Source organism: Astatotilapia calliptera, chromosome 23 (assembly GCF_900246225.1).
Source record: "Astatotilapia calliptera chromosome 23, fAstCal1.2, whole genome shotgun sequence".
Taxonomy (NCBI): domain Eukaryota; kingdom Metazoa; phylum Chordata; class Actinopteri; order Cichliformes; family Cichlidae; genus Astatotilapia; species Astatotilapia calliptera.
In genome coordinates this window covers 16,884,626-16,896,413 of record NC_039323.1, presented here as the reverse complement: position 1 = coordinate 16,896,413, position 11,788 = coordinate 16,884,626, and the positions used below count along the sequence as shown (strand labels likewise).

The 11,788-nt window shown below is 41.5% G+C and overlaps 1 protein-coding gene across 2 annotated transcripts; it reads right to left on the bottom strand.

The window, feature by feature from the left end:
* Positions 1-1,508: 1,508 nt before the first annotated feature.
* On the bottom strand, positions 1,509-11,659 carry LOC113015941 (tumor necrosis factor receptor superfamily member 14-like). Of its 2 annotated transcripts, XM_026158327.1 has the most exons (9): positions 11,485-11,659; positions 8,581-9,407; positions 4,242-4,384; positions 4,074-4,167; positions 3,846-3,971; positions 3,438-3,593; positions 2,020-2,109; positions 1,876-1,946; positions 1,509-1,534 (listed from the first exon to the last, which is right to left on the bottom strand). In XM_026158327.1, the coding sequence occupies exons 3-8, from the start codon at positions 4,281-4,283 to the stop codon at positions 1,918-1,920; spliced, it is 537 nt and encodes a 178-aa protein (XP_026014112.1). In that variant the 5' UTR covers positions 4,284-4,384; positions 8,581-9,407; positions 11,485-11,659; the 3' UTR covers positions 1,509-1,534; positions 1,876-1,917. The 2 variants fall into 2 exon arrangements, with proteins under 2 accessions (XP_026014112.1, XP_026014111.1); XM_026158326.1 differs by lacking the exon at positions 1,509-1,534 and having other exon boundaries at positions 1,808-1,946.
* Positions 11,660-11,788: the final 129 nt, after the last annotated feature.

Here is an 11,788-nt window from a genome sequence, read left to right as displayed (position 1 = left end):
AATGTTGACGTGTGAAGACATGAAACCTTGTATCTGCAGGTGTGAACACACTGATCCCACATCAGCTCTGTTGTATTTAAAATATAAACATTTCTACTGCAAAGCTTCAAATATTCAGCATGCTTTTCTGTCTCTCTGTCTATAGATCCAGTCACACCTTCTATCTTCACCAGTAAAGACTGGGAGCAGAGCTGAAAACAACCATTCAATCAGTGAGTATCTTCAACACCTGAGCTTTATTCAAACTGTTATTCAAAATGTTGTTAGTACAAAGTTCAACTGGTGCTCCCATTAATCCTGTGATGAAAGCTTTATTTCACTAAATGTTTCTTCAAAGCTCATTTCAACATGTTGAAGTCATGAATGAAGGTGCAGTCAGAGTGGATCACATGATTTGTGTCGTGTGTCATGTGTCATGTTCAGTATTGTCACACATATCTAGATTATCTCTGATATCATAACTGCTGAAACACTGATGATTATTTTTGAAGTTATTACTGATGGCTGGAAAGTCTGAATGTAGCTCTCTGTCTGTGTTGATTTGTCGTCCTCTGAAGGTGAAAACACAAACTGCATGATGTCACCTGTGGGTGTGGCTGTTCCTTCCCTACACTCTCTGATGTCATAGCAGCTAAATTAGATTGAACTGAAGCCAGACTTAAACATAAAACAGCATCAGAGACTCAGAGAGAGAGAGTGCTGCTCCATCTCTGGACCAAAATATATGTTCCACTACCACGCTGCAATGAATCCTGGGATCGGGTGGACCGACTTGTCCTTCAAATCTAGGGAGGAGGAGGACACGTTTGTAGGAGCCTCGGATTCTGGATGGGCTTCGTCGCCTTGGTGTGATGTAATCGACCTTCAGATGAAGCAGAGCCTGAATTTAAACACACCTGCTGACTTCATGTGTTCTGCTGTGACAGCTGCCATGTGTCACAGCGTGGATAATAAAGCCATCAAACTTCACTCAGCTCCAGTAACACCATCATTGTTGGATGTCCCGATGACTCATGAACTTTAACCATGATAGAAGCTAGCAGGAAGTTAAGATGAAGATGAACAATGTTGTGACAGAAGGACAAAGCTGAAACATACAGATGTGTAGATCTTTGGACGTAAACACAGGTGGAAAACTAACCAGCAGCCATGTTTGGAGAATTACTGAAGTTGGCTGAATTCTCACTTGTTTTCAGTGCAGTCCTTGTATTTGATGATTTTCAAAGGAATTGGTTTTTTTTTGTGAAACACCTGAACTGAATTATGAATCATCATAATCCAGACTGGAGCGATGCAGGACGCTCAGCTTCTTTATTTCTGTCCACTGCAAACACAACCTGTCACCGTCCTCATTCTAGGACAGGTTTATTCTGCAGAGAGCCGATCGTTTCCTGTCTATTGTCCTTCATGATGGTCCACACTGAGGAGAGAAGCACATGTGATTAAAGCTCTGATACATCTGTAGAGAAATCAGTGCAGCTCACTCACTCAACAACTCACTGTCTTACCTTCGGATGTCATCATTTTACAACATCTTCTTTTTGGTCCATTAAAGAAAAAAAAAAAGAAAAAAAAAGAAATTTTTTTAGATAACACATTGCTTACATCTGATACAATGAACACTGAGAAAGACACAAACACACAGTCTTAACTGTTTGAGACTGTAATTAAACAAAATCTATAAAAAAAATAAAATCACTGTCAAAAATGATTATGATCTAGTAAAAAGAACAATTTCTTTGTTTCCTAATCCTCACCTGTATTTACACTCCAAAACCCCTTCATTTTGTAATGCCGTAGTAATAACACTGCAGCAATAATGACAACTACTAAGAGCATCACAGTGATAATGACAACCAGTGTCACATGATTACTTTTTTTTTCCACACTGAGAGTCAGCTGCAGATGTTCCTGCTGTTATCTGCTGAAGGTTGAGTGAGTGACATCTGGAAGGACAGAGGGACACTGTTAGAGGACAGTGTACAGATGTTGCACATGTGTCTCTGAAGCTTCACTTACTGTGTGTGTGTGGCTGACAGGAGTGAAATGTTCCATTTGAAAATGTTCCACTGCTGCAGTCAGAGCACTCAGTGTCTGTGGAGGCTGTTCCTGATGACAACATGACAACAACGACATGTGCGGATAGGTGTGGGGCTTATAGTTGTACACCTAATAAATAATGTGGCAACTAATAAACAATAATTACCATATTAAATCACTATCTTCTTCACACACTAAGAGTTTAACTCGGTCTGGATTTTTGGTTGGCTGATAAGCTACAGTGAAGGATTGCTACAACTCCTCTTCCTCAGCCTGTGCTTTGAGGATTGTGACAGTGAGTAACTCGGTGAGTTGACTCACTTAAACTAACATAATCATCCTGTTGTAATCATGTTTCTGTAATCATGTCTGTTTTATCAATACTTATGGCTCATAACTATGACTTTACTGTGTATGAAATGTTTTAACAGTGGCCGTAGAGTTTTAATTGTTCGTAAACTCTACATCCAGATCAACAGAATCAACTTTTGGGGAACATTCTTCCTTTGTCAACTTGCTCTCCTTCCTCTTCTTCACATGCAAATTCATGCTACAGTTTACCATCTGATGCTGCTTACTTACATTCTCTGATGAGAACCTTGCAGTCTTGTCTTGCTTTGACATTCAACCTTCTGCACAAGATGTAGTCCACCTGTGTGAACCTGCCTCCACTCTTATTTCACTTCATGTTCCGCCCTCTTCCTAAAGTATTTGTTCACCCCAGCCATTTTGATCATTTCCCCAAATCCACCACTATCTGTCCTCATCGCCACTGTTCCTTCACCTGCATGTATACAAGTTTCTGCTCCAATCCCCAGCCTCTACAACCTCACTAAACTTACTCCAGAATACCTCTCTCTCTCTTCCCACTAACTGTACCATATGTGGGCCATACACAGCAACAACATTCAAGGGAACATTCAGAAAGCGGACAACATCCCACCTTTGAGTTTCACCTTTAGACTCATGATCCTGTCTGAGCCTTGCTCCACCTCCACAACACTGCTGACATGCTATTACTTTAATATTACCCCTACTCCCTTCCTATCTACACCATGGTATAGTTTGATTCCACATCCAATGACCCTGGCCTTTCGTCTGTTCCACCTGCTCTCCTGTACACACATTATTATCTACGTTCCTTCTCTCCATCATAATAGCAGCTTTCATTCTTTACCGTCACAGTCCCTAGTGTCACATTTCCTTCCTTTTCTCTCACTGCTTCCTAAGATACCTTCCGCCAGAGGCAGTCTTTGATACACTCATTCTCGATGAGTCAGAATTTTGTTTTAGCACAGATTTTTATGCCAGATGACCTTCCTGCACCCCCCACCCAACATTTGTTTTATTTATATAAAATAAACATGATCAGGAAACTTAAAGGTACACAAATCTACCATTCTGACTGATGTACTGTCCTGGTTTACAGTGTTTGTGTTCCTGTGCTCTCTCACAGCTGTGTCCTGTAGGGTGGACACAGTAGAATCCCTCCAGAGGTTCACAGAGTGCATCTGATGTTACTGTACACGGTGTCTTTATTCTGAGACCAGAACCTGCCAACATAAAAAGAACGTACTCAACATGTTTCATGTGTTTGTGATTCATGATTTCTTGACTGAAAAACACCTTTGATCGTTATGACAATCAGGAAAGATGTGACATCATCATGTTGAATATTTGGATTAATGAACAAAGACATCCCTTAATGTCTTGATTTGATTTAAGATTAACAACAATTAAGAACAAAATAACTCTGTTGAGAGCCGATTCAGTGTCAGGGAATGAAGATGTGAACATAAATGTACCCGAGTCACAGTTTGTACAGTGATGACATCGTTCCAGTCCATTAGGTTGATCAGTGTAGGTTCCAGTCATGCAGGGCAGACAGGAAGTACTTGACTCTACAGTGCAGTGAGTTTTTACTCGATTTCCTGATGAAAACAAAAGCAAGAAATCAAACTTTTTTTTTTCCACCGTGCATCCAACGTGTGTGCTTAGAAAGCACATGCACACATCATTTAGTTGGTTCTTACCTGCAAGACAATTTGGACAGCATTCATTTCCTATCTGATACTCTCCTTGATGGCACGAGAGACCGAGACCACTAAAGACTTTCATCAGAATTATCTGAAGGGAAACAAAAAGGTTTAATCTGATCATCCACTGCTTACTAGACTAACAAAGAGTTTAAGAGTGCATACCAGAAATGCTGCAGCATTCGCAGGTTTCCTTCTTGAAGACATCTGATCTGACAGGCTGAAAGTTTCCGTGATCGAAAAAATGAAGAAACATCCCTGAGATTTCAGATGATGGAGTTCTAACCAGAAGAACAGTTGGACAACATCTGGAAACACAAAAAAAACAACAGGTTAGAGATTACCCAGCAACAGGCCCTAAAGCGTTCTAGACAATGATGAACCAACGTAGTCAGATCATAATGAAACTGATACTGTTTACACAAGACTTCACACAGTTGAGAGTGAAAGGGCATCAGGGGAGGCAGAGAAAAGATTTTAGCAGCCACATCTGTGCCTCCGTGGTCACAGTGTGAGCTGTGACCATGGAGTCTAATGCTCAACTAAACCATCAACAGGCGACCGTGGCTCAGGGGGTTGGGAAGCCCATCTGTAACCGGAAGGTCACCGGGTTGATCCCCGGGCTCTCTGTCCTGGTCGTTGTGTCCTTGGGCAAGACACTTTACCCTACCGCTTACTGGTGTTGTCCAGAGGGCGTGATGGCGTGATATGGCAGCCTCGCTTCTGTCAGTCTGCCCCAGGGCAGCTGTGGCTGCAACTGTAGCTTGCCTCCACCAGTGTGTGAATGTGAGAGTGAATGAATAGTGTCATTGTAAAGCGCTTTGGGTGCCTTGAAAAGCGCTATATAAATCCAATCCATTATTAGCCACAATTATATTCTAATGTTTTAACACATTTAAAAGCTAACAGACAGCACAGTTTTTGTTTTTTAATGATTAACTTGTTTATTAGGATTTTAGTTTGGTTTTGTCTGACCAACATCTCAGTCCATTCTCCGTACTAGTCGTTGGTGGTGATGGACCATCTGGTAGTTTTCCACCAATCACCAATAAAGGAGAGAGCATCCAAAAGTAAAATTAACATTTTTAAATGTTACTGTGACAAGAAAAAAATACTCATTTATGTTGTTCGTAGGTGAGACTGTAGTGCTGTGAATTTCAAACATCTGACATCAAGATATTGATTATATGTGAAAGTTTGTTTCCTCCTTTAAATCACATCTAACAGGTTCAAGTCACATAAGTTGGTGTGACGATCCACATGAGCTGAGCTCATGAAAGATGAAGCACATTTGCTTATTTCATACAAACCATTGCCACAGCGTTGGCTTGTGTTGAGCAGGCAGCTGCCCATGTTAAACATGTGAAACACAAATTAACATGTTACACAATCACACCTGACAGAACAAACAATATGTAGGTAAACCTTCAGGTAATCTGTCGAGCTGATGGTGGTGACACTTTATGTCACACAAGTCCAGTCAGAGGCTTCTTTATGGTTTGAATTTATTGCAAACATTTGAACTTTGCATAGTTTGCATTTCGTATCCAAGGTAACTTTGGACATGAAAGGTGATATGTCAAATACTGACATGTATTTGCATGAACCAGAGGTTGAAAGCTCTTTTACAGCGAGGACATTCATATAACCACAGTCAGCACTCTAACATGGATATAATGTTTGTTCCACACATGCATGTTACAGTCCGTGATAATTGAATATGTATGTCAGTATAGTGGTGTACAGCTATCTACCAGCTCATCACAAAATAAATTATTCAGTACATAAGTCCAGACTGTACTGCAGTCTTATCAGATGACTTCACATTGAGAGAATGTCAACTATGAATGGAGCATTAGAGTATGCAAAGGTCGCTATGAATAATAGGAGAGCGTTTTCTCCAGCATCTCCTCCAATCACCTCTCCATCCTTAATCCCGATCACGTTTCAATCCAGGTCAAGGAAAGGACACTAGGAAAAGGAGGTAGGACGAACACTTGAACGCTCCCATTTTGTGGTTTAAATAAGTTCTCTGATGACTCCGCAATAGTCGGCCTCATCACTGATGGGGACGACAAGGAGTACAGAGGACTGACCCAAAACTTTGTGGACTGGTGCCAGCAGAACTACCTCCAGATCAACACCAGTAAAACCAAGGAGCTGGTGGTAGACTTCCGCAGGCACAAACATCCTCCACTGCTACCACTGAACATCCAAGGGATGGACATCAAGGCTGTGGACAGCTACAGGTACCTTGGTGTTCATCTGAAAAACAAACTGGACTGGACTCATAATTCAGACGCCCTCTACAGGAAAGGGCAGAGCAGGCTGTAACTACTGTGGAGACTCAGGTCGTTTAGAGTGAAAGGCCCACTCCCGAAGACCTTCTATGACTCTGTGGTGGCCTCAGCTATCTTTTACGGTATAGTCTGCTGGGGTGGCAACATCTCTGCCGGGAACAGGAAGAGACTGAACAGGCTGATCAGAAGGGATGTTCTAGGATGCCCTCTGGACCCAGTAGAGGTGGTGAGTGACAGGAGAATGGTGGTTAAGCTATCATCCCTGATGGACAACATCTCCCACCCCATGCAGAAGACTGTGAAAGCACTGAGCAGCTCCTTCAGTGGGAGACTGCGGCACTCACGGTGTGGGACGGAAAGATTTCGCAGGTATATGACCAAAATCTCATATCCCGATATAAGAATTTATAACGATATAAATCACAAAAATGTAACATTTTCTGTAAATTCTGTGAATCTTGGGCAGCTCATCTTGCGGGAAGTGTTTCCAGCTGCACGTCATGTAGCTGGAGTCGAGTGTTTTAACCGATGCATGAAACTAGACATTTTTAGGCATAAGTTGTAACAGCCGCCATATTCTTTGTATTTATTACACGGCGTGCTGCGGGGAAAAGCCTGTTCTAACATTTGAGTCTAAGGATTATTTTTTAGCACCTGGCAGCTCTTTTTTTTTATTCTCATCCGTAAATAATCTGCTCTTTCACGTGATTCAGTTTATTTTGAAAACTCTCAACAGGATCTTGAGCTTTATTGTGAAAGGTTTATGTGGAACATAAACAAGCGGACACGCGATGCTGTTACCGTTGTTGTTGCTAACCACAATGCATAAAAACAGGCGCTTGTCCGTCCATAGTGTGGTTATATAAAATATAAGAGAAAGAGAGAACTTTAAGAAATTAATATAGTCAGTACAGTGACCATCAAAACGATGAAAACATATTGCCGTAAACAATTTATTTTGCGACACCACCAAACAAACGATAGCGTAAAATGAAACGATAGACTTTTTATATCGTCATCCGATATATATCGTTATATCGAACAGCCCTATTTCCTCCCCACTGCTGTCAGACTGTACAACAAGGGCTCCAACTGATCAAACACACATATCCATATATGTGCAATAACACTAAGTGCAATACTCTTTTCTGGCATTGTTGTATTTTTACTCAGTCGTATATAGAATTTGTATTCTATTTTTATCCTATTGTATATTTTATTCTACTATATATAGTATTTTATTTTATTCTATTCTGTACAGTTGTGTACTGTATTTATTCTTATTGTATTCTAATTTTTGCTAAATAACTTTTGCACTGTCCACTTCCTGCTGTGACAAAACAAATTTCCCACGTGTGGGACTAATAAAGGTTATCTTATCTTATCTTATCTTAACAAAAAACAAGGACACGTAGCTACTTCCGCATGTCTACGTTCAGCTTCTGCTCAAACTGCACGATTGACTCGCAGAGGTTACAAGTTCGTAGGTCACGATGCAGGGCCTCACACTATACGGCTCGATGCTCTGATGCGACCTGAGTGCTCACACTGTGCGTCCATAAAATTAAGGTTATAGCAGAAATTCTGTTGCTCGCTCTGTCTTTCACACACACAGACACACACCACCACCATCAACTTTGCTAAATTGCTAATGAAAAACATTGATGAGGCAGCTGTGATTGAGCAGCAATGTCTATCCAACCATTTTCACGGTTGTGATAATTTTGTGAGGCCACATCGAAAAAGCTCAGATGAGCTTTCCGAAGTTCTACAAGTACCTCCATCGCTTGTGTCCAGATCACACGCTGCACTGACGTGCTGCGCAGTCGTTTTCGCTGACATTTGTTTGCGCGTGCGCAGTGTAAGAAACTGCGGTGACACCCTCACGACGGTCGCGAGGATTTCAAACAGTTTTGAAATCCTGTTTGAAATCAAAAAGGTTTGAAATCCTCACGACCAAGCGATTGATGATCGGGAGCTGGTCGTGAGGTGTTAATCGCTTCTCGTTACCCCACATATACTACACGATGCACGACGAAGGCCAAAATCGGGCCGATCGCCAAAACGGTCGTACGACTCAAAAATCGGCTCAAAATGGGCCAAAAATCGCACAGTGTAAGCCCAGCAGGAAGTCCAGCATTAGCGATGTCGTGCTGTCTGAAGGTGCACTATTCCGGTAGGACAGAGGGGGTAGTTTTACTCACCGAGATGCGCTCCCCGTGCCTTCACCCCACAGACTTCCCGTTGTACCGGAAACGATTGCTGAATGTTGATTGGTTGATTCGTGGGGCGGCCCGGGAGTTAAACTGAAACGGTGAATAGGGACTGCTCATTGTTGAACACTCTTTTTTGGGGATGTGAACGCTGTGCCGAGCTCCCACCTTGTTCCAGAGCACTTTTATATACGAGGTTTCTGTTAATTGACATAAAATGCCCTTTGGTGGGTGTAGCCATTGTAAATAAAATCTATCCAGATAGTGAAAAACAAGCATCAGTAACCAGCTGAACTATCACTTAATAACACTGGAATAGTATGAGTGGACATGGAGGAGGTCCTGATCAGCAGGGAAACTGTGAACAGTTTTAAAATATAGTTATAAGTAAAGCTTGACGTCCCTCCCCTTCTTCATATTCCAGACATCACCAGGAGTCTTTGACAGGCCTCTGCTCTACTGTACAGAGTATAGACAGTAAACACATTCATGTTTAATGGTACATCGTTTTGATCACGACAAGATGAAAAACAGACTAACCCATCCACTCTGCTCTGTCCACCAGAGTTACTCTGTGGAGTAACACGTGGACAGGTTGGCAGTCTGTCACAGGGTTAACTCACACAGACAGACAAGCATTCACACTCACAGCATTATAAACATAAACTCTTCATTGAATTTCTTCAAGCTTGTGCTTCATTCAGTTCTGTGCTGCAGACTGTGGATTGAACACCTTCACTGTGACTGCAGGACAATCCAGACTGGAGGATGCAGGAAACACAGCTGGATGCATTCCTGTCCACTGTGTCTGCTCCACACTGAGGAGAGAAACACTTGCACAAACTGGAACTGTTCAATAAACCCAAGTATGTAATCCAAATGAATCCTTTCCACCCTGACATGTAAGATTGGACCTTTGTCAGCTCAGATACATCCAAAGCACACAAAGGATGGAAGTGAAGTCAAAGCTCACACTAACCTAACACATAACCAGTTTGTTCATGCAACAAAAGCAAAAACGGCGCATTCGTCAGAAAGAAAAACAGAAATCAGTTATTCATAAATCACATCCAGGCTGCTTTTAGTGTTCTACATACATTAATATGTTGATATATAAAAAATAAATAGGGAGTAATAGGAACAATATAATTAGAGAACTTGTATTGGAGAGGTTGGTCATCATTTCATCATACAATGACAATAATGCTAATGAAACCTGAATACTCACTGATGAATGTGTTAGCTGTGCCGGCACTGACATGACTCTTACTGATAAATCTGTTTGTACTGGTTTTGACAGAAGAAGAACATTTCTGAAAATATGAAATAATGATGCGAGACATGTAAAACATTTGTAAGTGGGACACTGAGGCCTCTGGAAACAATCAGATCGAGGCTGTGACCTGTTGTTTGGCTGGGTTCTGTCACATGCTGCTTAAAATTAAAACATTTTAATAAAGTGGTGAATTGTCCGCTGTCAGAGCTGCTGCTGTCAGTGTGAATGTTAAAATCACCTAAATGCAGTCAAATGTTGTCATTTTGGAGAAAAGTTCAGCAATTTTTTCCAGGAAGCCACGTCTCAGTCTGGGAGGAGGCAAGCAGTATATATGTATACTGTATATGTATATAGCGATCAGTAATACAGGAGGAGATAAAGAACTATTTATTAAACCTAAACATTTACAAGTCACAAAGTTGTTAAGTAAATGGTAAATGGCCTGTATTTGTATAGCGCTTTTACTAGTCCCGCCTAGGGACCCCAAAGCGCTTTACACACCCAGTCATCCACCCATTCACACACACACATTCACACACTGGTGGAGGCAAGCTACAGTTGTAGCCACAGCTGCCCTGGGACAGACTGACAGAAGTAAAGTAGTAAAGTTTTAAAATTGCAACAGTTTTTATATTTCTCAGAAATCACAGCTCTGCTGCTGGTTAAGGGGAAAGGTTCAGACCTGATCAAGTCTTTGTAATCAAGTCAGGTTTTAATAAGAAGCATAAAAAACTTTTTGTTATTATTAAGTGTTTTTAGGTAAAGGTGTCACTGTAAGAAGTGCAGGATCTGAACTGCAGGGAATGATGAAGCTATCAGCAGATCCAGTTTTGTGTTTTTCTTCCATGTATCATGCAAAGTTTCAGCTCCACTTGTTTCTTCTCTGGTTGGAGTTTCAGCACTTCCAGGAGGATGGAGGTCTTTCTCTCTGAGAGCTTTATGGACCAGACTGCAGGAACTGACTGTAAAACTGACTGTAATGATGAAAGGACACTCAAGCCTGTTTTAGTTTCACAGTCCTTCACATCAGAGTACAGATCCAGCAGGAAGTCACTGATATTTCCTATAATAATCTCCCATGTATATCTCATGAACAGGGAATGTTTGATATGTGCACACTGATGATAACAGCTCCAGTATCGTCTCTCCTGTCTGCTGCTCTCTCTCTCTGCTGCTGCACAGAATAGACTAACAAAGAACCTGACTGCTTCATGAAGGTCTAGCCCCAGAGGAACAACACACAATAAGAAGGAAACATTTAGTTAGAATTTGATGTGAGCCGCATAAAAACAAGCACACAATACTGATGGACTCCATCTTGTCCATGTGTGTCCTGTATATAATGAAAGTCCATTTTAAAGCCATCTTCCATCAGAGCAGCTGAACACTGTTTTTAGACTTTTACTGACTCACAACACAAACACTCATCCTGTGTGTGAAATCACTGCGTACTGAACTGTAACTGTCATTTTATTTGCTGTCTGACTTTAGAGAGTAAAACACTAAATATCAACAATATAGAAACACAGAGTGGAACAACATCTAAACTTCATATCTTGTACAACAGCAGCTTCAGCTCCTGCTCACATCACACACGTGGAAATCACATATTTATTTACCTTTCAGTCAGTTTGGTTTCAGGATGACATGGAGGATTCTGCTGAAGATTCCACAGTCTGCAGGATTCTTTAGACTCTGAGGATTTGAACAGTTGGTCCCGGTCTAAGAGGATGTAAGCTGGTATAACCCAGCAGGAGAGTCAAAGGAGCTTGCAAAGAAAAGCGTCTGGACTTCTTTAAGTTACTTGAAGACGTTTCACCTCTCATCCGAGAAGCTTCTTCAGTTCTAAGGTCAAATGGTGGAGAGTCCCAGATATAAACCTAGTGGGAGTATCCCCCCACAGAGGGACAAAAGGACCCCCTG

What these genes read in the sequence shown, in the direction of transcription:
- LOC113015941 (XM_026158327.1), bottom strand. Translation starts at nt 4,283, where the DNA reads ATGTCTTCAAGAAGGAAACCTGCGAATGCTGCAGCATTTCTG. An exon ending in CTGTCCAAATTGTCTTGCAG is followed by an intron (nt 3,972 to 4,073) that starts GTAAGAACCAAC and finishes TGTTTTCATCAG; the next exon opens with GAAATCGAGTAAAAACTCAC. An exon ending in ACAGTACATCAGTCAGAATG is followed by an intron (nt 2,110 to 3,437) that starts GTAGATTTGTGT and finishes TGTTGTCATCAG; the next exon opens with GAACAGCCTCCACAGACACT.